At 45.0% G+C, this 25,632-nt stretch overlaps 1 protein-coding gene across 5 annotated transcripts in view; it reads left to right on the plus strand.

Moving 5' to 3' along the window:
* Positions 1-13,501, plus strand: part of CLHC1 (clathrin heavy chain linker domain containing 1) — a 30,132-nt gene extending 16,631 nt beyond the window's left edge. For 4 of the 5 annotated variants that reach the window (XM_059659803.1, XM_059659802.1, XM_059659805.1 and 1 more), the window contains 5 exons: positions 863-969; positions 2,893-3,067; positions 3,874-4,076; positions 8,773-8,952; positions 13,180-13,501. In XM_059659803.1, the coding sequence (XP_059515786.1) occupies positions 863-969; positions 2,893-3,067; positions 3,874-4,076; positions 8,773-8,952; positions 13,180-13,376 (862 nt within the window). In that variant the 3' untranslated portion in view covers positions 13,377-13,501. The remainder of the gene's footprint in view (positions 1-862; positions 970-2,892; positions 3,068-3,873; positions 4,077-8,772; positions 8,953-13,179) is intronic. The other variant, XM_059659806.1, reaches the window with a different exon arrangement.
* Positions 13,502-25,632: the final 12,131 nt, after the last annotated feature.

A 25,632-nucleotide genomic window follows, 5' to 3' on the forward strand; every position in this document is an offset into this window, starting at 1 on the left:
AAAAAGTTTTCAACTGTTGATTTGCATGTTGATATGATACAAATAAGGAGTGAAGATTATTTTGTGGGGGTGGGGGGGCACCAAAGCCCATTATATTTCCTTACACTGTGTGCTTCTCTAAATCTGCCAGCTCTAGATATGAGAGAAAAAACCTTGTTGAGGTTAAACGTTTTATGTATTTTACTTAATATTACTTTGATATTTTTCCCCTCTGGGATTCCACATTCATTTGCAACACTGTGTAAATGGGTGTTTGCCATAGTTTTATTAATTGTGAGGTAAGGCCTGATTTGAAGATATTTTGCCCTAGGAAGAGGAGTAGAGGCTTAAGTTATTGGAACTATTATCTTTTCTTCTTGTGTTAATCTCACATTTAATTGGGAATCTGCAGAGCAACATAAATTCTGAATACCAAGGGCACCTATTGATCTTCAACTTGGCAGCCTTTGTGTTCATTTTGTATTTCCCCTAGGTGAGCCTCTAAGCAGCTTGCCCTTCTTTCCCCTGACATCCCCTTTAATCTGGAGACGATACAAGAGAAAAAAATCTGAGCTCATTGTAACTTCACCTCAAATTCTGTTTATTTTCTATGGCTTGCTATAAAGTAGTATAGGAATAAAGTACAGGATCAGGTTCACAGTCAGCTGGCAGATGAGAGTTTTTTTCTGAGGGTACAAAAATGATAGAATATTAGGGAAAGAAGTGAAATAACCTCTTATAGAGTGAATGAATCTTGTTATCATTTATTAGAATTGCTTTTCGGTATTACTATGAGACTGTGTTTAGTGTATATTAGAGATTTCTAATCAGTTTTCTTTTTTGTTTACTATTTATAATGTATAATGAAATGTAATGGCTGTAGGTTCAATGAATTAATCTCACTTGGTGAATATGAGAAGGCCGCTTGTTTTGCAGCAAAAAGTCCTAGAGGAATTCTTCTAAACATTGGGACAGTGAATAAATTTAAGGGTAAGCATTTCTCTCTGAACCTTCTATATGTATGCAGCTATACTTTCCCCCATGATAGAATGGAAAGAGTATTGAACTGGGAGACGAAAGATCTAGGCTCCAGTCTTATCTCTATCTACCTTTTACTCAGTTTCCTGAGCTGTAACAGTACAAGGGAGAAAGATGGAGAAGAGCGGGAGGGGGAGGAGAAAGGCTAGGGAGGGAGAGTGTGCAGTATTTGTGTTTTTATTAATGAGTTGCAAGAATTCTTTCTATATCCCCTTATATAGGTGATATAGAAATACCTTCTTCCAGTCTGTGGATTATTCTTTTACTTTCTTGATGGTATTTTTTGAAGAATAAAAATGTTTAATTCTGATGAAATTCAGTTTATGAATTTTTTCTTTTATTTCTGTGCTTTTGCTGTTGTATCTAAGAACTCCTTGCCTAACTTAAGATCCTGTGTTTTCTTCTAAGAGTTTATGTATTTAGGTCTGTCATGTAGTATAAGTTCATTTTGGTGTATAATGGGACTTAGGGGTCGAAATGCATTCCTTTCTAGATGGGGGTATCTAGTTTTCCCAGCACCATTTGTTAAGAAAAAGACTTTCCTTTATCCATTGAATTTTTTGGCCCCTTTGTCAAACGTCAATTGGCCAGGGTTTATTTCTGAACTCTTAATTTATCCTATTGCTCTAGATATTCATCATATGCCAGTACCATACCATCTTAATTACTATGGTTTTCTAGTAAATTTTGAGATTAGAAGTGGCAATCCATCTTTCTTTTGATAAATATTAGTGTGTATATTTTTCATACTTTTAATTTATTTGTGTCTTTATTTAAAGTAATGCCTTCTAGATAACATATACTTGGGTCCTACTTTCTTATACAATCTGACAATCTTTGTCTTTCAAATGCAATGGTTAGATCATTTATATCTAATGTGATTATTGACATGGTTCAGTTTTGTTTGCTGTTTTCCTCAACTCTTCTTCGTTACCTTCTCTCTCTTTTTCTGCCTTCTTTTGGATTAGTTCAATTTTTTTATGATTTCATTTTTCTCCTTTGTTGATTTACGAGCTATAAATTTTTGTTGATTTATTTTGATTGTTACTTTAGGGTTTATAGATTAAATATTTATCACATGCTACTCTCAGGTGATATTGTACAACTTAACATATTATATAAAAATAATATATTTCTAAATTCTTATATTCAGAGCATATACCATTTTTGGTCTTCATTCCTTTTGTAGATTTGTATTCCTCCCTGGTATCATTTTCTTTCTGCTTGAAAGACTACCTTTATCATTTCTTATAGTGCAGATCTGCTGGTGGTATACCCTTTCAGCTTTTTAAAGTTCCTTTTGAAGGCTCTGAGAGAGATTACATTTCATGCTTTTCTCCTAGTTTCTAGGTGGCTGACAACAATGTTTGGCATTCCTTGGCTTATAATCACTCCAATCTCTGCCTTGGTTTTTACATAGCATGTAATGTTTAGTCATTATCCAAAATAGAATGTTTAATCCATAAGCATTAGTTAAAAATTACAAATATGGCCCCAGCCGGTTAGGCTCAGTGGATAGAGCATTGGCCTGCAGACTGAAGGGTTCTGGGTTTGATTCCAGTCAATGGCACATACCTCAGTGGCAGGCCCAATCCTTGGGGCCCTGGTCGGGGTGCATGGGGGAGGCAGCCAATTGATGTGTTCCTCTCACATTGACGTTCCTCTCTCTGCCTCTCCCCCTTCCTTTCACTCTCTCTGAAAATCAATGGAAAAATGTCCTTGAATGAGGATTAACAACAAAAACAAACAAAAATTACAAATATGTAATTTTAGATTAAATTTTTTTAAAAAAATGCAAAGAGATGAAAATAATATGAAATAAGACAAAGCAAACTATTAAAGTATTTTACTTAAAAACTCTATTTTTCTCTGTAGCTGCTGGAAAAATTAGAGGAAATCCTTTTCCATTACTCTCATTTTTTGAGGCTATCTTTAGCACAAGTCATGCTAATAGACGTCCTATTAATGCAGAACTAACCCTGGAAGGAATCAAATGTGGACTTTCGGAAAAACGTTTAGATTTAGTTATCCACTGGGTCACTCAAGAAAGGTAAGCAAAATTGAACTTAATTTTGGTATTTGGTTAATAAAGTTGTTCATTCTCAAAAATTTAATAGTTTTCTTTGAGATAGCATGGAGGGACCTGGAGAATATCATGCTAAATGAAATAAGTCAGTCAGAGAAAGACAAGTATCACATGATCGCACTCATATATGGAATCTAATTAATAAAATAAACTGATGAACAGAGAGGATCAAGAGACATGGAAGCATGGAACAGAGTGCGGAATCTCGGAGGAAAGGCGGAGGAGGGTGGCCAGAATTTTTGTTTACCTTGTATTTTGAAATCCCTCCAGTCTTTCCAGGAGAGTTTTAACATTGTTTATAGGTTTTTTGTTTTTTTTTTAAATATATTTTATTGAGTTTTTCAGAGAGGAAAGGAGAGAGATAGAGAGTTAGAAACATTGACCAGCTGCCTCCCGCACACTCCCCACTGGGGATGTGCCCGCAACCAAGGTACATGCCCTTGACCGGAATCGAACCCGGGACCTTTCAGTCCGCAGGCCGACGCTCTATCCACTGAGCCAAACCGGTTTCGGCTGTTTATAGGTTTTTTAATAACTTGAGCTCAGTTTTGCCAAAATGTCTTCTTCCAAAGGAATATATGCTAATTATTTTTCTTCTTGCTGTTAAATTTTAGATGTATTTAATTTCTCCGACATTAATTGCCTATTAACTTGGAATTCTTATAGACCATAGAAATTCCAGTTCTACTGTGCTGAGTTTTCCAAGACTTCATTTTTATCCTCTCATTAAGAACTCAGTAATGTGTGCCTTATTGATTTCCTTGCTTTAGGCTCACATTTTCTGAGGAGGCTGGAGATGTGATTTGTGATTATGGAGATCAGGATACTCATAACAAGGCCAAGTGCCTGGCTTTAGCTCAGATCATCTACAGTAAATGTAACCTGTTCAACAAAGTTATTCTCTGCCTGTGTAAACAGGATCAGCTTCATGAGGCCATGGAATACATACAACAACTCAAGGACTTTACTTCTGGTAAGGAATAAAGCCTACTTATTTATATATGTTTGAATTCTGGACTTTAATTGTAAGATCACCCATGTTAGTAGGCAATATTTTGGCTTTACATTATAAAGTCCATTTTGCATATAATGATAAGAACTAGTAGATTTCTTTTGTAATTTTCAGTAAAACAGTGAAGCTTAAGCTGTTTGACTTTCATGCTTGACCTTCAAAGATATTACATGTTTTCTCAATACATAAACATTTAATAAACTGGATGGTCCTGAAATATACAGTTTTAAAGATACATTTTGCAGATATGTTATACCATACTACTTAAAGGATTAAAAAACTGAACTTATTATATATATAAATGTTCTGAATTATGATATAAGCATTAGAAATGAAAAATTGGTGAAATAAAATTCATTTCAAAATTTGAAACACCTAGGTTGCAACTGGACAGTGATCTGAGAATTGTGGACTTTTTAGGGTGACCCTAGTCTAATGATCTGATCTCTTACTATGAATCTGGTTCAGCAGTTATGTCAATGTACAGGCAGTCCTGACAGCTCCCCGTATCCCTGGCAGTGGCAGTCCCAATGTGCAGGCTGTGTACCCCAGTTGCAAAATGAAATAAAATGTAGCACTTTTAGGTCACATTTTCCCAGGAAAAGGATATTTTATGGCTATTGAATCTGGTAATTTTCAAACAATAAATGGACTTTTACTTAGAATTTCTTTTATAAAGTTACTAATTTCTTCATTCACTATATAACAGCATGCCTGATACTATTACTGTAAAATAGATAATAGTTCAGCTTTTTATATGAATTATCTCATTTAATCCTTATGTTAACTCTATGAGGTAGGTTTTTTTAAAAAATATATTTTATTGTTTTTTTTACAAAGAGGAAGGGAGAGGGATAGAGAGTTAGAAACATCAATGAGAGAGAAACATCGATCAGCTGCCTCCTGCACACTCCCTACTGGGGATGTGCCCGCAACCAAGGTACATGCCCTTGACCAAAATTGAACCTGGGGCCCTTGAGTCTGCAGGCTGATGCTCTATCCACTGAGCCAAACCGGTTAGGGCTATGAGGTAGGTTTTAGTATTATCCCAATTTTTGTAGATGGAAAAAAAAACACCTATATGTCCAGAGAGGCTAAGGACAGAAAGGTAAGTAATTTGCCTATATGCACACAATAACAGAACAGAATCTGGCATAGTAGAAACTACTCAATATTCATTTTATGTACACTTTCCAATGATATATTTTATAATTATCTAAGTATACAGATTCAGTTTTTGTATTATTATTTTTCCATAGGTAAGAATTATTTTAGTCGTGGTTCAGGCATGGAATATAGGTTTTTAATTACTCTTAGAACATGATTATTCTGTTGCTCTAGAACAGTGGTTCTCAACCTTTCTAATGCCGCGACCCTTTAATACAGTTCCTCATGTTGTGGTGATCCCCAACCATAAAATTGTTTTCGTTGCTACTTCATAACTGTAATGTTGCTACTGTTATGAATCGTAATGTAAATATCTGATATGCAGGATGTATTTTCATTGTTACAAATTGAACATAATTAAAGCATAGTGATTAATCACAAAAACAATATGTAATTATATATGTGTTTTCCGATGGTCTTAGGCGACCCCTGTGAAAGGGTCATTTGACCCCCAAAGGGGTTGCGACCCACAAGTTGAGAACCGCTGCTCTAAAATAATTAAATATAGTATAATAATTAATAGCACTCTTAAATAATTAGAACCTTGATATTTATCTGCAGAATTTATTTAGTATAACATCATAAGATGAAAATAATAATAACCTGAGAAAAATTAAACTTAAAAGATACAAACATTGTTTGAAAATTACTTTGTTCTTTTTACTTTTTAATGAGAAACAACTATAGCTTTCAAAGGTATCATCTTTCCAAGGCCTCGGAGGACAGGTATAGTTTGCTAATACTTTCTGGTTTCAGAGAAAAATGTTCTCCCTCAGATTTAGATTATCATCTTTACATTTACAAATTAAAAACACACACGGGGGGCGGGGGAAAAAAACAAAAAACAAAAAAACCCAAAAAACAAAAAACACACACACACAAAAACAAAACCAGAAAAGTCTTTTGTTCCTAAAGCATAAAGCTAATAGAGTATCTGTTTTAGAAGTAAAGAATCATTTCGGTTTTTTTCCTCCTAATAATTTCTAGAATAAAGCCTGAAATGATTTGTTTGTTCACCTTCTTCATTATCATTAAACAAATAAATGTACTTCTTTGGAAACTAGCTTATTCTAGATCTGAGGTGAGACTCTCAAGCTTTCTGGGCTCAGTCCACCTCTACACTTTTAAAAAGCACTGATGATCACAAAGAGCTTTTAGTTATGTTGATAATATCTATTGATATTTATTTTAAGAGAAATAGAAAATTTTAAAATATTAATTTATTCATTTAAAATACATCTTTACATATTATAAATATTATAAATATTTTTTTAATGAAAAGTGACTTTCCAACACCAAATAGTTTCATGGAAAGAGTGACCTTGTTTTATAGTTTTGCAAATCTCTGTAATGGCTGGTTTAATAGAAGGTATATGGCTTTCCATATTTGCTCCCATATTCAGTTTGTTGTAATATCACATGTCGTAGCCTCTGGAAAGCACCCCTGTGTCCTTGTGAGAGAATGACAAGCAAAAAGGCAAGTAACAAGTTCGCATTTTCATGAAAGTAGTTTTGACTTTATAGACCCTAGACCCGTGGCCGGCAAACTGCAGCTCACGAGCCACATGCTACTCTTCGGCCCCTTGAGTGTGGCTCTTCCTAAGCCTTAGAAGTACCCTAATTAAGTTAATAACAGTGCACCTACCTATATAGTTTAAGTTTAAAAAATTTGGCTCTCAAAAGAAATTTCAATTGTTGTACTGTTGATATTTGTCTCTGTTGACTAATGAGTTTGCTGACCACTGCCCTAGACCGTATTTTAAGAACCATGTTCTAGGTATTTATGAGTTAAAGAAATACCATATCTTAGAATTTTATTAAAACAGAACATTCATGAGATAAATTATGATGAATAATATATCAAACCAAGGGATAAGGAAATGGATTCTGAAGTGTCATAAGCAGCGGGGAAAGGTCATAGGATTTGAATTTGTGTCCTTTCTGATTAGTCGGAGACCATATTTGGCATATAATTGAGTAAATATTGATTAATTAGTGAATTCATAGAGAAGGGGATTCAAATACCTGATTGAATGAAAAGGAGAAGACAGGTGAGTTAGGAAATGTTGGAGGCTGGGGATGCTATAGAAATAGCTTCACCTTAGTAGAGGATAGTTTGAATGACCCAAATCATAAATTTATCTTTCACCCCTAGGGAATTTCTAAAAATTGTTTAACTGCATTGACATAGAATTATATTCTGTTATTCCTTGTTTCCTCTTTTACAATTTCTCTGTGTTTGTGTGCATGTATGTGTATACCTGCATACATTCAGTGCACACACACATGTAATTATTGTTTTGGAGGAGCACCACTATGGATTGGAAGGTCATAGACTCTGGGGATCATATGAATTGTTCTACTTTATACCATATGTATAACCTGGGAAAATTAACTTCTTTAAGCCTGGTTCCTCACTTGTAATGTGAGAATAATAATATCTCACTTAATACTAAGTATTAAATGCAGTGATCTAATATATATAAGTTTCCAGTACAGTAAGTAATAAACACTAGGTTACTTTATACTGTCTTTTGGAGCTCAGATTGTGTTTATGATAGTTCTTCAAAGTCTATCAGAAATTATTCTGAAAATTACCTGTGTTGCGATCCAAGAAGAACATTTTTACTTTAAAAAATTTAGGAAGTTGCCCCAGCTGGTTTGGCTCAGTGGATAGGGCGTTGGCCTGTGGACTGAAGGGTCCCGGGCTGGATTCTGGTCAAGGGCATGTGACCAGTTTGCAGGCTCAATCCCCAGTACGGGGTATGCAGGAGGCAGCTGATCAATGATTCTGTCTCATCATTGATGTTTCTCTCTCTCCCTCTCCCTCACTCTCTGAAATCAATAAAGCAATATTTTTTAAAAATTTAGGAAGTTAACACAAAGTATATATTTTAAGAATATAAATCACGATTGTAGCTTTGGATTACCTAAATCACCTCAGTGGTTAACCAATAGATTAAACCATATGAAATTGCTTTTTTTGGAGTAAAAAATGGTCAACTGTAAGCAACTTCATCTGGCTTAACCTCCAGCTACTTAAACTAGCTAATGGCTTCTTGAAATCTGCATTTTTTAGTTCCTGAATACTTTATATTGTTAGGAAAAAAATTATGAAGCCCTTTTTCTGTGCAGGCACGGAAAGAAAGGCATTATATTCACTAGAAATTGGACCAAATATGAGCATCAAGATATAGTCAAACAGCCCTAGCCGGTTTTGGGCTCAGTGGATAGAGTGTCAGCCTGTGGACGCAAGGGTCCCCGGGTTCAATTCTGGTCAAGGACATGTACCTTGGTTGCAGGCTCCTCCCCAACTGGGCCCTGGTCAGGGTGCATGCAGGAGGCAACCAATCAATCTGTTTCTCTCACATCGATATTTCTCTCTGTCTTTCCCTCTCTCTTCCACTCTCTCTAAAAACAATGGAATCCTAGGGTGAGAATTATAAATAAATATATATATATGTATTTTTTCTTTCATTTTTGCTTTCAGATGACCTGATGCAGCTAATAAAGTTATGTCCCCACTATGGATTAATTCAGTGTCTCACTAAAGAATGGAATGGAAAACCACCATTTTTACCTTTTTGTCTTGCTATACTTTATCTGTTCTCTATAGATATGAAAAAAGTTGGCATTAAACTACTTCATGAAATAAATAGAGGTGGGAAAGGTAAGTAGAGGTAAAATGTTGTAGAAGAAATAGTAGTGGCTTATTTAGGGAAAGGTTCAAGATTATTATGTTTGAGTTATTCAATCTTCTAATAGTTCCTTCTTGGTAACAGTTAACTTTAGTTTATAAATGTGGAGATCACCATGTCAATGAGAGTCTGTTAGCAGCAGTGTATATATTTTGAGGGAATTAGAATGAAGAGAGAATCTTTATGAAGCTTCAGGGGAACATCATATATAAAAACCCAGGGTCCGTAATGACTGACCAAAGGCTCACCGAACACCGGAAGTCAATCACTGACTCCTGCTGATGCGGGCGCAGCGACCCAGCACTGACTGCTGAGGGGGCTGCTGATCAGGCCTGGAGAGAGGCCGGGAGAGAGAGGCAGGGTCTGATCCGCAGCCTCCGTGGCAGCTGTTGATGAGCCATTGCCTCTCTCTTTCTCTCTGGGCCTCCATGGGGGCTGCTGATCAGCCCTGCCTCTCTGATCAGGCCTGGAGATAAGGCCCAGAGATGCTGACTGGCATAGAAACTGACTGGCATAGAAACTGACCAATCAGAACAAAATCTGGGCGAACTGTGAGGAGTCAATGGTTGGCTGGAGGTGGAGCTTTTGACGCTGACTGGCATAGAAACCAACCAATCAGAACCAAATTGGCCTGCAGGGGAGGGAAGTTGGCAGTGAGATCAGGCCGGCAAGGGAGGGCAATTAGTGGTAATCAGGCAGGCAGAGGCATTTAGGGGTGATCAGGCTGGCAGGAGAGAGCAGTTGGGGGCGAGATCAGGCCGGCAGGGGAGGGCAGTTGGAAGTGAGATCAGGCCAGCAGGGGAGGGCATTTAGGGGTGATCAGGCTGGCAGAGGAGAGCAGTTAGGGGCACGATCAGGCTGATGCGGGGTTGGGGGGGGCGTTAGGGGCAAGATCAGGCTGGCAGGAGAGGGCATTTGGGGGCAACCAGTCTGGCAGGGCAGGGTAGTTGGGGGTAAGATCAGGCCAGCAGGGGAGGGCAGTTGGGGGCAGGGAGGGAAATGGGTGGCAGGAGGGAGATGGGGGCAGGAGGGAGAGCAATTGGGAGGGGAGGGCAATTGGGGAGTGAGATCAGGCCAGCAGAAGAGGGCAGTTGGGGGTGATCAGGGAGGCAGAGGCAGTTGGGGGTGAGATCAAGCCGGCAGGGGAGAGCAGTTAGGGGCGATCAGGCAGGCAGGCAAAGGCAGTTAGAGGCGATCAGACAGGCAGAGAGGTTAGGGACGATCATGCAGGGAGGCAGAAGGGTTAGGGGCAATCAGTTAGGCAGGCAGAGGCAGTTAGGGGCAATCAGGCAGGTAGGCAGGTGAGTGGTTAGGAGCCAGTGGTCCCATATTGCAATAGGAATGTCCGACTGCCGGTTTAGACATTCTCCCAAGGGGTCCTCGATTGAAGAGGGTGCAGGCTGGGCTGAGGACCCGCCCCCCCCCCCCGCCCCTGGCTGCCATGCACGAATTTCATGCACCAGACCACTAGTCTATCTACACTAATAAAAGAGAAAAATGGTAATTGGCGTACGACGCTACCCTTTTCATTGGCTAATCAGGGCTATATGCAAATTAACTGCCAACTAAGATTGGCAATTAACTGCCAACTAAGATTGGCAGTTAACTGCCAACAAGATGGCGGTTAATTTGCATATGTAGGCACAATGCAGGGAGGCGAAAGGGAAAGCAGGAAGAAGCCCCTGCCACTGACAGTGATCAGAAACCCAGGGGGGAGCTAAGAGCTGGGGGGCAGGGCAAAGGCGGCCCTGGGGCCGCCTTTGCCCTGCCCCCCAGCCATGATTGGAGAATCAGGCGCCTTTTCCGCCCTGGCCAGTGATAGCAGGAAGTAGGGGTGGAGCCAGCGATGGGAGCTGGGCACGGTCGAAGCTGGCAGTCCTGGGAGCTAGGGGTCCCTTGCCTGGGCCTAAAGCGGAGCCCATGATTGCGGGGCCGCTGCAGCTGCGGGTCCCCGCTGCCTGGGCCGGACGCCTCAGCCAGGGGCGTCCTGCAGGGGCAGGGGCGGAGCCTGCGCGATCACGGCGCCCCCCCGCTGCCACTGCAGGTCCCCGCTGCCCGGGCCAGACGCCTAGGCCAGAGGCGTTAGGCCTGGGCAGGGGCGGAGCCTGCAACTACGGGGAGCTGGGGGTCCCCTGCCCAGGCCTGACACCTCTGCCGGAGGCCTCAGGCCTGGTCAAGGGGCCGATCTGGTGATTGGTGATCGGAGGGTGATGAGGGTCAACTCCTCTGGCCGAGGCATCAGGCCTGGGTGGGGGGCGGGGCCGGGGATTGGGGGGATATGATGGTCCCCTTGCCCAGGCCTGAAGCCTGGGTCAGAGGCATTAGGCCTGGGCAAGGGGCAGAGCCAGCAATCGGAGGGGTCTGGAGGTCCCCTGCCCAGGCCTGATGCCTGGGCCAGAGGCATCAGGCCTGGGCTGGGGGCCGATCCTGCAATTGGAGGGTGATGGGGGTCAATGCCTGAGGGCTCCCAGTATGTGAGAGGGGGCAGGCTGGGCTGAGGGATGCTCCCCTCCCCACACACACCCAGTGCACGAATTTCGTGCACTGGGCCCCTAGTATATATATAAAAGCCTAAGCAACCAGCTGACCGGCCGACCAGGGGACAGACAATGCAGGAGCGGAAACCACAGGCATGGAAACATGGAACAGACTGATGAATCTCAGAGGGAAGGGGGAAGGGGGGAGGGTGGGAAGAGATTAACCAAAGATCTTATATGCATACTAGAGGCCTGGTGCACAGATTTATGGGGTCCTTCGGCCTGGCCTATGGGGATTGGGCCAAAACCGGCTCTCTGATATCCCCTGAGGGGTCCCAGATTGCAAGAATGCGCAAGCCAGTCCAAGGGACCCCATCTGTGCATGAATCCATGCACTGGGCCTCTAGTAATAATTATAATTGCTAACCCTGTAAAAACTTTATATTAGTATAAGTGTATATTAGTAATTTTTATATGTATTTTAAATGTTTAGGTATAAAATTCATTTTTTTATTCTTATATATGTAAATAACAATGATATATATTTACTCTAAAGCTATTCTATAGTGGGATCAAAAATAACTAATTATATCTTTCCTCTTTCCTTTCTCTAATTCAGCAATTTTCAACCTTTTTCATCTCATGGCACACATACACTAATTATTAAAATTCTGCGTCATGCCAAAAAACATACTTTTTGCAGATCTGAAAAAATAAAGGGTATAATTTGATTCATTCACACCAGACAAAGATTGTTGTATTGGCTGTCATTTTTAAATTTGACAATATAAGGGAAAACAGGTTAGTGCCCCTGACTAAAGAGTCAGGTATTTCATGTTTTAAAAAATTCTTATGGTACACTGGTTGAAAATTGTTGCTCTAATTTAATATAGGTACTTAAGCAGACAACTTGATTTTAAATTATCATATGGGGTCAAAGAAAGAACAGTAAATTACATGAATACATTGAGGAAGATAATTTTGAAATTACCATTATAGATATCAACTAAAATATTTACTTGATAGAAAAATAATGATCATGGGTAGAATAAAATAATAGTGATTACAGCATTCTAAAATGAAAAACTTTCATTACTTATCATTAAACAATACAAGAAATAGATAAGAAATGAGTTTCATAAATAGATATCTCCCTAGGAGGTCACTATAATGGATTTTTAAAAGGAAATAATATTATTTTCTTTAGAAAAATGTTTGTTATAGAAGCCCCAGCATTAAGAAGTCCCTATCTAGCGATAGGATGGAGGGTTTGCCAAAGAGTTTCTTCAGCCTTGGGTGAGCACTACTAGGGCATTTGTAAAAGTGTTTGAAGGGTCATGCAAAGTAGACCCATTACTCTCAGTTATTTGTTAGTTTCTAGTGGTACCTTATGGACTCTGCATAATGCTGAGCCCACATTATTCACTCTCTGAGCTTCCTGTCTTGTAGCCTTCAGTATCTGCTACTTTACCAAGGAGGATGTGAGTGGAGGAGTGGGGAATGTGAGAAATGCTAGAGGGTTGAATTAAGGCCTGAAAAGATTAATGAAAAAAGAGAAGAAGGTATTACAGTGAGCTGGATTAAGCACTCCACATTAAACTCGGGCACAGGAATCATAGTAACTGAGTTAAATAATACCCCTTTCTATTTTTGAACAGTTGCTAAGTGTGGATTATTAAGTAAGAATAAGTGCCATACTTATTATTATATTTTTTCTCCTAGATGCAATAGAACATCTTATGGTAAATGATCCATTTTGCTCCCTAGAAAGGTGGCAAGAAATGGCAAATATATGCTCACAGAATGGCTTTGACAGATTATGTAATGATATCATGTCCATTCTTCGATCTCAGGCTGGAGTTATAGAAATTCCTGAAGAGGATGATACAGTCAACTTAATGCAACATGTGTTTTGGTAGTTCTGTAGCTTAACCAGCTGAGGGAGCTTCTGCAACATTTTGTGTATGTTGGTTGGGCAAACTGATTCTGAAATAACTAATATAAATAAACCTGGAATATGAAGCTCTCAGAAATAAATCATGGTTCTTTTGTTATGATTTGATTTTGAAACATTTACATTGTTGCTTCTTTTTTTGTCCATATACTTAGTTCTTTTTTTTTTTTAAATATATTTTATTGATTTTTTACAGAGAGGAAGGGAGAGAGATAGAGAGTTAGAAACATTGATGAGAGAGAGACATCGATCAGCCGCCTCCTGCACATCTCCCACTGGGGATGTGCCCGCAACCCAGGTACATGCCCTTGACCGGAATCGAACCTAGGACCTTTCAGTCCGCAGGCCGACGCTCTATCCACTGAGCCAAACCGGTTTTGGCCATATACTTAGTTCTTGTATTGAATCTTGATAAAATCCACGAATATAACTTCGTATAGAAATGTTTAGGCATTTCTATCTAAGGGCATAAGTTAATGTGCAGATGTGCTCCATTCTGATAATCTAATTTAATAGCAAGAACTGAGGAAGGTGTGATTGTATCCTTCCTGTCTGACTTCCCAAATATCAAATGCCATTGTGTTCTTAGGAGGATGGCCCTTTAAAGAAAAAAATGTTACTCTACATTAAAATGTTTTAAAATTCTAGCACTCTTTTCTCTTTGAGCTTTTCAGTTGGAGCAGGAATGAGGGCAGGCCTGCAAGTGAGGGCTTTGTTTTCAAGACATTTCAAAGGCCATATTGTAGTAGGATCCTGCCCGTTCTGCAGCGATCCTGCACTGTTATATGCTTAAGCAGGTCCTTATGACTTGGCTGACTTTTCTGCTGTTCAGGGTTGAAGCACAAGCTGGCTGCAAAGTTGTTGCTAATACCATAATTTTAGCTTTGAAAAATGTTAACCTGTCCAGTCTGTTCTTCAGAAAAGAAATGTATACACAAAATATCCCAGGCTGATCAATTTACTGCCAGATTGTGGGCAGTCTGTTTTGTCAAAATCATTGAGATGGCTTGAAAACCAACTGGAGAGGGTCCTGGTTATTCTGCTTACACAGTGTTCAACCTTTGATTCAAAGTGGGGAGATGAGATTACTACGGAGCTGGGAGCTAGACATCTCTGGGTGCTCCTGAGCAAGACGCAGACCTAGGAAGCAATTTTGAGAATCCCTTGTTATTTTATGATGCAGCCGGCCCCTCACCGATCCCCACGTAGCATATCCCTACCTTTTGAAGGGAGCCCATGAGCCAAGGGCAAGCTTGTTTTCACCTCACAGTTGGGTTTTACTTGCCTTTGCTACACTGAGCTTGTCCACCAAGCAGCTTGTAATTTCTCCAGGCCGGCAGTGCCGAGAGGAGGAGAAACAGCAGTGCCTGAATCTCCTGAAGAGGTGGAAACATGTAGGAGGACGCGGAATTATTTGTAAGTTAGGGCTTCTCAATCTCTGCATTATGAATAATTTGAACTAAATAACTTTTTGTTGTGTGAGGCTGCCCTGTGCACTGTAGGATGTCTAGCGGCATTCTGGCCTGTATCCACTAGAGGCCGGTAGCGCTCCCTGTTTTGCCCAACTAGTCCTGACCAGCCGAAATGTCGCCAGGCCCTCCTTGCCAAATGGTTGAAAACCACTGGTTGTCCGAATGAGTACAAAAATTGTACCAACCCACAGTTAAACATAATACTAATTACCGGGTGGTTCTCCTGCAAAGAAGGTCAAAGATAGCAAAGAAAGCGAATGTAGCTCCTTGATTTTTTTCCTCCTACCTAAATTGTTATTTGCATGCAGATCCAGAAAGCGTCCTGAGGTAAGTTCAGGGAAACAAGTGAATAACATAGGACTTACCTTACTTTCACTTCATAACTGAGAAATCTAACTATCTCAAGAATTCTTGGCAAGAAAGAAGTAACTAATGTGCTCAGATTTCTCTCAGAGGCAGGCGAACATAACCTCAAACACAAGCCGCCTGCCTCTGGCCATGTTGGGCAGAACCTCCTCTCCCCCTGTCTCTGGGAACCATGCAGCCTCGGGTTTGACCTTTCTTCTTCTCAGCTCTTGATCCCTCCCATCTCTTCAGTGAGACAGCTGTCCAGGTCTGCAGGCTGTGGGAATCCCGGCTTTGAAGAGTGGGAGCCAAGGCTGGCTTGGAGATCCTGACTTACCTACTTGAGTGCCGTTTGCCACACAGGATGACAAAGTTGGCTCTAAGACGTGAGAAATTGGCATAGCCATTACATTGACTAACACTCAAACCAAGATTTGAAAGGTTCTTTTGTGGCCTTTCCAGAAAGTCAGTTAGTGAGAGGATTGAAAGCATGACCTTTTGCAGAAAAACTAGTGAAATGAGATCATTCACCTTGAAGAACAGGTTGAAGATGAATCATAAAGGGTTCCTAAACAGAGAAACTTAAGTTGTTGTTTTTTTAACTCTGCCTAAGGTAACAGAAAGGTATTAGTACAGGGTATGAGAAATTTAATTTATTCCAGGGAACATTTCTGATAGTTGAGGTTTATCAGGTTTACAAGGGGTGTCAGCAGTGAGGGTGGCTTTAGAATCTTCATTAAGGGTCTTTAAGAATTGCCTGAACTTGGTCCTGCTTGGGAAAAGGCCTTTTCCATTTCATTGCTCTCATACATGGATGGCTCAAGCCCTATGTTGTGGCTGGCCATGAGGTGACACTCTGTCACCTGGATAGAGTTTAACTCATGAAAGGGCGAGGACTATGCCCTCCATCTTGCCCCAGGGTAAGGGCTATGCCCTCCATCTTACCTTGGCCAATCGGCAGGGCCCACAGTCCTTTCTCCTCCCCTTACCCCAACCCCCTATAAAACCTCTCTCCACACAGAGTTCTCTCTCTCTCTCTCTCTCTCTCTCTCTCTCTCTCTCTCTCTCTCTCTCTCGGCCGCTTGCCGTTGTGTCGGTGAGTGTGGTGGACAGGGAGCTCAAGCTAGCTTGAAATGAGGGACTCTTTGCTTTTGCATCGGACTCGCTGGCTCCCTGGTGGGCCCTTGGGAATCTTGAAATCTGGGCAAAACATTCAGTTCTCTGAATCAGGGCTTGGGCAGTGTTCTCCCACAGGTGTGAGGTATTCCACTAGATGCAGCAGATCGAGGTTTCCTCCCTGCCTTCAGTGGGACTCTGTATTTCCTTAGATAAGCGTGTCACTTGGGTTCAAATGACTGTGAGGTGGAGATTTCTGTGGGGGCTGTGCTAAGGTATCAGCACTGTGGAGGGAGAGCGAGACAGCAGGACTGGGCAGAGGGAGAAGGTAAGCTCTGGAACCCTCCCAATGAGACTCGGCTGAACACATGGGAAGCTCTGAGGTGTTGGGGTCCAACCCCAACAGGTCCAGGGGTTCCCAAAGGTGTGGACAGAGTCAGCGAAGAAGGAATGACATGGAGGCAGCATTCAGTCAATCATCATAGCCAGGTTCTCCCTTTATTCTCCTATTACATCTATATTTATACCATTTGATCCTATAAGCATGCCTCTATAATCACATCATGGTATGTTTTGGGTAACGTTCTACAGTTCCTTGTTTCTTATCTGACCTTTGCCAAAAATCCTGTCTCTATCTTGTTCTGTTGATTTTAATCTTGTCTAGGTTAATCTCTGTGTTCCATTACATGGGCTAGTCCAAGGTCACTATTCTATTGCTCTACTGATAAGCTACAAGGAAGTGACAGAAGGAGTTTATCCTACCCAGTAAAGATTATGTCCTCGCTGCTCGCCTTCCCTGGGACTGCCCTGTGTCAGTGGGTCTCCAGGGGTATAGGCTTTGGTGCTTTTCCTGGTGGGCAGACCCCTGGGGATGTGAGCCCAACAAGTCCCAAATTTATTGCCAACAGTCTTAGTCTAAGTTCTTCATAAGTACTGTAGTACCTGGTATTTCTGTAACACTAGGGGGATTTACTGATTTATTCTCCTCCTTAATCCTGTTAATCCCTAACCTGGGGAAACTACCTTTCTTGGGGAGGTGGTCCTGTTTAAAACACATAGCGCTAAGAGGGGGAGCAAACATATGTCATATACGCCAGGTCCCTTGAAACATAAGCTGTGCAGATGTTTCTTCCCTGTAGCGGCTGTGTCAAGCAGCAAGGGTGGACCGGCTTCCGGCACTGAAGCAGGGGTGGTCCCTCAGAGGTGTCCCCAGTTGGGGCAAGAGGGCCAGCCAGCCTTTCTACTCCTGTGGATGGGGGCTGCATGACCTCGGGCAGTGCAGCTTCCTTTGGCCTAGCGCTCCCCAAAGAGGGCTGGCAGCTGAGGGTCTTCCTCCAGCAGCATTTGCAGCATGTAGGGGAATAAACCCTTCACTCGGGAAGGGGGCCCTGGTGGGCCATCACTGCATCACCAAAAGCTGCTTTCCCCGTCTGCTACTCACGTCTGACATTTGCCTTTACTCTTATTTATACTAGAAGCATGTTCCCTCCTTCAGGAACAGATTTCCAGTACCCCCATTCCCATCCGGCCCTTGTGAACCTAGCGCACAGAGTAAATGAGATGTTTTCTCCCCTCTTCCCGCTCTCTCTCCTCTACCTCACTTCCTTCAACTCTCACCGGGCAGGTCCACCTGCTTTCCACTGGAGCTGTGTGGCAGCCAGCCTAGATAGCAAGCTAACTGTCCGCTGGGTTCTTCCTCTTTGGGGCTTTCCCATTATTCCCTTCATGGGCACTTATTCCCCCTCTGCCCTCTGCCAATACCTTGGGCATGGGTTCCCCGGGCAGCAGTGCGGCAGGCAGATGGCTGGGCTGCAGCCGGGGTTTGCTCAGCCACCAGCTGGTGGGGCTCTGATCACGGCCTGTCTTCTTGATTGGTTCTCTAAAGCAGTGGTTCTCAACCTTGGCTGCACATTAGAATCACCTGGGAATCTTTTTAAAATCCTGATTTCTGGGCCTCATCCTCCGGAAATTCTGTTTCTTTGTCATAACATTGAGGCCACAACATTAGTAACAAAGAAACAGAATTTCCGGAGGATGAGGCCCAGAAATCAGGATTTTAAAAAGATTCCCAGGTGATTCTAATGTGCAGCCAAGGTTGAGAACCACTGCTCTAAAGTGAGGGGAGGCCATGAGACTAAGTGGTTCCCAACGTCGCTTCTCACTCCAACATCCAAAGACTGTTTGATCTGAAGGATTTTCACAAAAGGTAACGGGAACAAAAAGGGATGCCAGGTTCCCCGTTTAGGTTGCGCTTCCTCTCCCTCCCACACAGCATATCTGAGCCCTCTTTCCCCGCCAGTGCAAGACGTGGGATTAGTTATGGCAGAGTCTGCCGGGCGCGGGAGTGAAGGGTTAGAATCCCCAGGACATAGTGGAAACCAGTCTGAACTGAAACTAGCAGCCCACCTTGCGGCAGCCCTGAGCCTCCGTCCGTCCGTCCGGCTGAGGCATTGACGGGGAGCCGGACTGTACTGAGCTGGGTTTCAAATGCTCAGGGGAGTCCACTGCAGCGAGAGAGCGTCCTGCTGCTTTCGTTCTTCTTTTGTATCTAAATGGGTTTAGCTGGCGCTGTGGTAGTCTCTGTGGCCGTTGTCTTTTGTTTGTTTATTTGCCCGAGACCAGCCAGGGTAAACGTTGGCCCTTGAAAGGAGCTCAGGCTCAGGGACACCTGGTAAAGGCCTGGTAAAAACTGTCCTTTCTTTTCCAGGCTGGTCGTCTCCTTAAGCAATGACAGACCAGGAGCAATGAGTTGTGTAAATATGCGCAGAGGGAGAGAAGAGCTCATGGAAAAGTGGGCCTGGCTGCCCTGGGCGCAGAGCTGAGGGTATCTGCATAGCAGCTCAGGTGTGGTTACTTATTGATGAAGCACATTTCCTCGGAGGTGTGGAAAATAGGCTAGCTGTGAACCCGATCCCTGCCCCAGTGCTCCCGGTCAGCAGGCCGGCCCCGTGGCCCCTCCCCCCTCCCCTGTGCTCCCGTTAATTCCCCAAGCTTTGTCTTATTTTCCCTTCTTGCTGCACTCTGAGGTCCTGGGGGCAGGGGCGCTGTTTGGTCACCATTGTTTCCCTGTGCCCTGCGTCTCACCTGGCACAAGGCAGGCCTTCCGTAAATAAACGTGTAAGGAACGGCACTTGGCAGTGAAACTTGCAGCTACCTGGAAGCTGCAGGGGAGTCAAAATACAAAAGAGGAGGAGAGGCTGTGAATCTTGCAAACCAGACGCGCACCCTGCAGCAAGAGGAGGCAGCGATGGTAAGAGGCTGAGGGACAGGAGGGCCCCTGTGAGGAAGGGATCAGCAGAAAATCCCAAACCTGACCTTCCAAGTGCATGGTGTGACTCCTCCAGAAGGAAAAAAAACAAACACCCCAAACAACCCCCACCCCCACCCCACACAGCAATTCCTCCAGACTCTTAGTGGTGCCCTAGTTACACAGCAGAGAACAAAGAGGTGATTTAAGCATCTCAAAATTGACATAGCTATTGCCAACACCACAGACTCAGCAGAATCATTAGATTCCAGAAAATGCAGAACCTCTGAGGCCTCTGTATTCTTCCACCCTGATGTCAGCCTCTGGCAGCCCACGCCCCCGCTGGGTAAGAATGTGCAGCGAGGCCGCTGCCTCCAGAAAGTCGGAGGGAGGGGAGGAATTTGGAAGGTCTGTGTTGAGATCATTTCCCCAGCGCTGGACGCTGAAGTTTCTCAGCTCCCAGTGACGAAGGAGTGCAAGGCCGGCCCTTTCTGCTGATCAGACACAGAAGTGCACGTCTCTGAAAGTCAGGGGCCTGACAGGAACACAATTTATCCCAGGTGTTCAAATACAAAGACATCACCAAGGGGATTCACAGAGATGCAGGAAGGGTGAGGGGAACAGTGTGGGATGTTGAGGTGCCCAGAGACTTGCATCCACGGGGAGCTGTTACCTCCCTGGGGCTGGAGGGCAAAGGGAGGAGGAAATCTTGGAGCCTGAACCAGTGAGGGGCGTGAGGGGACCTCGTGCCTCCTGTTGGCCCAGCCAGAAGCCAGCCAGCATGCCTTCCTCAGGGGTCAGTCTCCTATGGCTGAGAACAAGGGGGTGAGTCAAAGGGAGAATAACAAGGACCCTGACAACTAGAGCAATTACCATACACACACACACACACACTAGAGGCCTGATGCACCAAATTCGTGGACTTGGGGGGGGGGGTGTCCCTCAGTCCAGCCTGCACCCTCTCGCAGTCCGGGAGCACTCAGGGGATGTCCGACTGATGGGGAGCAGGCCTAAGCCAGCAGTCAAACATCCTTAGCCCTGCCTCGGAGGCAGGAGAGGCTCCCGCCACCTCCGCTGCACTCACCAACTATGAGCCCCGCTCAGGGCTTCTGGCTGAGTGGCGCTCCCCCTGTGGGAGCGCACTGACCACCAGGGGGCAGCTCCTGCATTGAACTCCTGCCCCCTGGTGGCCAGTGCACGTCATAGTGACTGGTCATTCTGCCATTCAAACGATTTGCATATTAGCCTTTTATTATATAGGATATACCATATATATATTAACATCTACCATATATGACAACTAACCTGATTACCACATATCATATATATGTACATAAATTTTTAAATGTATTTTTAGAGAGAGAGGAAGGGAGAGGGATAGAGATAGAAACATCGATGAGACAGAAACATCACCATTGGCTGCCTTCTGTGCACCCCCTACCAGGGATCAAGCCCAAAACCTGGGCATAGGCCCTAACTGGGAATTGAACCAGTGACCTCTTGGTTCATGGGTCAATGATCAACCACTGAGTCACATGGGCCGGGCTGCCGTATATATTTTTAAACATTTCACATAGCTTCTTATATGTTACCACATTGAATTCTCAAAATTACTCTAAAGCAGGCTGAGCCAGGGCTCTTCAGAATACCGGGGCTGGTGGGCATAGCGCCCACTCAGGTGTGTTCAGGCTGGGGGTGGGGGTGGGGGTGCTGAGACCGACCTCATGAGCTTGAGGCCAAGGGTCTCTGGACGCCAGCCAGCAGGGAAGTCCCTGGGACAGAGACTGTGGCACTCTGTCCACTTTCCTCACGTTTGTGGTTTCCTCAGTGCTTTTATCCTCAGTGTTTCCCAGGAAGGCTGTCTTCTGCCCAGCGGGCAGTCCCTTGGGGAGAAACCCTGTGGGTGCCGTGGCAGGGATAGTGTTGAGCAAGCCGGTGCCCTGGCTCCATCATGGAGAGAGGAAGGGAAGCAAAAGGCCAGCAGCCGGAGGGTCCTGAGGAGCCGGTGTGGCTGGATGGAGGGCACTGGGCCCACGGGTTGTCTCTAGCTGCTCCGAGGTACTGTCTCCTCCTGGTCCCTGTCTGAGGGGCTGGGATGGGATGCAGTGGGATGGGATACCCCTGGCTCAAGTGCGGGCTGAAGTGAGTGACCCTCCAGCAACTCGGGCAGCAGACACTGACGCTGGCTCTACCGTGTCGTAAGGTAATCCCGGCAAGGGCAGCCATTTGATCTGAAGGGCAAGGTCTTATCACCAAATAAATATTTTATCATTTGAGGCCCCAGTGAGCCGGGGCCTGGACAGGGCTTCGTGCACGCCCGAGTTCTCTGTCCTTCTCAGATGTCCAGTACCCAGGGAAGGGGGGAGGAGGGCCTGTGACTGAGCCAGCAGAGGAGGTGGGAGAGGGGTTCCCCTCACATGACTCCCACAGCCATGCTGTGTCCATCAGCTAGATCACCTCTCTGCACCTCAGTTTTCTCAGCTGCAAAATGGAAACTATTTCCCAGCCCAGCTCTAGTGCCCTTTCTTGCTCAAAGATCAAATTCAGTAACCCATGAAAGCATTTTGGAAGGCAGAAAAGGAAATACCAAATGTACCAACTATTAACGCCATGTTTTGTTTTCAGAAAATGTCCCTCATGAGGCCTAAGCCATTCTTGAGCTGCTTTCAGTTACTAATTAAATGAATATTCAGTTATTAATTGAACACACATGTATTGAGCACCTGCCATGTGCCAGGGTCCTCTTTCCTGCCTTACGGATTGGCAGGCCCTTTGTTCTTCCTATGTTCTTCCGCATTCACCAGTCCTGCCCTCTAGAGGTTTTATTTTAACCTCTGCTCTCCAGGGTTGACAGGAAGTATAAAAGGAAGTCAGCTGCTCCTTGGGGTTGATGAGGAGTCTATGTGTTGGCTGAAATGAGATTTCAACGCCCCTGCTCATTACCTCCAGGCTGATTGCTGGTCTGCCCTTTCTGCCTGAGGAGCTGCAGGCTGTGTCTCATAGAAAGCCGAGTGGCCCTGCAGGGAGCCATGGCAACCACACCAGGGAGTTCACATCAGGTGGTTCCTTAAAGCTCACCAGCAGTGGGCAAAGCAGAAGAGAAACCCTTTCCCATCTGTGAGCTGCAGAAGGGGAGAGAGGCAGGTGCGGTGGGTGTAGGTCAAGCAGGGCAGGCGCTGTCAGCAGGAATGGATGCATCTGAGGGGACTTCTCCGTTTCAGTGGAACCTCTGCTTGCTGGGAGCTGGGGAGGCCAGGCCCCGGCACAGAGAAAGGCACCAATGCCTGGCTTAGGTTATCAAATACTGGGATGTCCTCTCAAGACATGAGCCCTGGAGCAAGAACCTCGGAGCAAGGTGTAGAGGGGCTCCCACAGGGCAGGGCACTTCAGGATCCCCTGCCCGTCCCGAAGGAGAACCCGCCTGAGCTGGTCCTAGATAAACCTCACGCCGACCCCAGGTCCCGGATCCATCACCCACGGGTGTGTAACATTTTCTTGTTCTTTTCTTTAGTTAGTAAGCCAACCCTCCTACAGCATTCATCTCCTGGTGGGACGTGGTGGTGGGCACCAGCTCTTCTATGGAAGAAAACTGTCTGCAACGTATCACTAAATAACCACAAAATAGTGTCCTTGCTGAAGGACAAGCTGTGGGGCAGGGCCTTGTGAACTTGATGCCCCTTGGTACTTTCAAAATATGCCCAATGCAAGGGTCCCAGGGAAGGGAGTGCTGGTAGGGGCAGACAGAGGCAAAGCCCTTGCTTTACCCCCTTTCCTCCCCACTTATGTTGCTGGAGGAATCAGCAGGGTCTGAGATACTGGATAGTAGTAGGCTTTGTCTGCTAGGAATTTGTGCTTCTGCATCTCTCTTCTTTTTTTTTAAAAGTATTTTTATTGATTTCAGAGAGGAAGGGAGAGGAAGAGAGAGATAAAAACATCAATGATGAGGGAGCATCATTAATTGGCTGCCTCCTGCACACTCCCTATTGGGGATCAAGCCCACAACCTGGGCATGTGCCCTGACTGGAATCTAACTGTGACCTCCAGGTTCATAGGTCGAGCCTCAACCACTGAGCCACGCCAGCTAGGCAGCATCTTTCTTCTTTTATCTTATTTCTTGTCACCCCCAAACCAGCGCCTTTACACAAATCTAGCCTCTGCAGTGGTTCTCAACCTTCTGGCCCTTTAAATACAGTTCCTCATGTTGTGACCCAACCATAAAATTATTTTCGTTGCTACTTCATAACTGTAATGTTGCTACTGTCATGAACCGTAATGTAAATATCTGATATAGTCCTAGGTGACCCCTGTGAAAGGGTCGTTCGACCGCCAAGGGGGTCGCGACCCACAGGTTGAGAACCGCTGCTCTGTTGCCTCATCCACTTGCAGGCAGGCCCAGAGGCTGAGTAGGAGCCAGTGGCCAGGGGTGAAGGTGGCCCATTGCCTGATGATGGGGTTGATGATGAGGACATCACAGCCTCCTTCTCCTTGTCACTGCTAAGAGTTAACAGGGGCCATCGTGATGGTGGTTGACAGCCCTTCAGGGGATCATCTTATTTTAGCTTCTCTGTGTAAAGCCCCTCCCTGAGCTCTGGTGATCTGTCTTTCATTGTTTCTCAGGCCCAGGACGCTGTTTTGGTTCAGAAAGTTCCCTTGTTTATGCTGCAGCGGTGGTGGCTGCCAGGTCCTCGGAGGGGAGGGCCCGTGGTTGGCTGTTTTCACAGGTGCTGCGCTGGTTCAGTATTGATGTTCACATGGCTCCCTGCAGTCACATTGCATTCTGCTGCCCTGGCTCGGGGCCTGTGCAGAGATTTTTAACTGAAACATCTTGGCGTATTCGCTGGAAGCTGCTGACACTGTCTCCTTTGGCTGCCCCCGCCGGGGTGAGGGGGGCGTGCAGCTTGTCACTGACATCCTTCTTCCGATTGAGTTTGAAAAGGTCTGAGAAGGGAGGTGTCCACACATAATCTGCAGGCAGAGCCGTTCGGCTTGAGCTGGTGAGGTTGCTTCCCTCTTGGACTGTATGGTGGGAGGCGCCGAGCCAAGGCAAGTTCTTAAAGAAAGAGAACACATTAACCTCAGAAAGCTGGAGAGTCAGACTTTGCAAACACCTGGTGAGAAGAAACGTACTCTATTTGGAAATAGAAATCAGGGTTAGCAGCCACGTTTCCCTTTGCCAAATTAGCACCTCAGGCACGCTCTGGGGAGCACTGGACGCTGCGATGATTAAGCGAAAGGGGCTGCACCTGGGGCTGTCTTGCCTCCCTTCTCACCCCCCACATGTGGGAGTCTCTCCTTGGTCTCCCCCAGTGCGCTGTGCTGTGCTCTGGAGGGAACTGGATTTGTGACGGTCGCAGGAGAGTGCTGGGTATGCAGCAAACACTCTTTAAGTGCTTGATAAATAAGGTATATGGCAGAGCTGAGGGCCAGAAATGGGTAGGAACCGGCAGTTGGGTAGAGCAATGTGTTGGGGCCTGGGGTCGGCTGCAGTGGACGACCCAGGACAAGACCTAGGAGGGGCGGAGGCTGCAGGAGAATTCAGGATCGTCCGGGAGGAAGGGAATCATGCCTTTTAGATGCGAGTCCACAGCATGTCCGGGTGTCAGGGCTTCACACTCTCATTTCACCGTCGTCGCGGTATCCTATGCAGTAGGCGTTGCCGTCATGTTTTTAAAGGTGGAGAAATTGCCCGGGGTCACCCCTTTCCCAGAAGGAACAGGAGCGGAGGATGGATTTGGGCCCGTTCTCCTCTGGACACGTTGTTGGGGGAGGGGCAGCACACCCTCACACCCCTGCCCCCCCAACACCACCCTGGGGCTCAGGAAGCTGCATCTCCACCCTGGGAGGGGGGCTGAGTCACCCTCTCCCTGGACCCTTGGGCATCCGGGCAGTGAGGGGGACGGGAGTCTCTGCTTTTCCTCTCTCCAGGGACTTTTGGCCAGAGGCCCAGGCTGTGCTGATAGAGAACTGACAGTTTTCCTAAAATAGGAAACTGCGCCACCCACCCATGATCTCCCTTGGCTGAGCGGGTGGGGTCTCCTTAG

This window comes from Myotis daubentonii, chromosome 12, assembly GCF_963259705.1.
Source record: "Myotis daubentonii chromosome 12, mMyoDau2.1, whole genome shotgun sequence".
NCBI lineage: Eukaryota > Metazoa > Chordata > Mammalia > Chiroptera > Vespertilionidae > Myotis > Myotis daubentonii.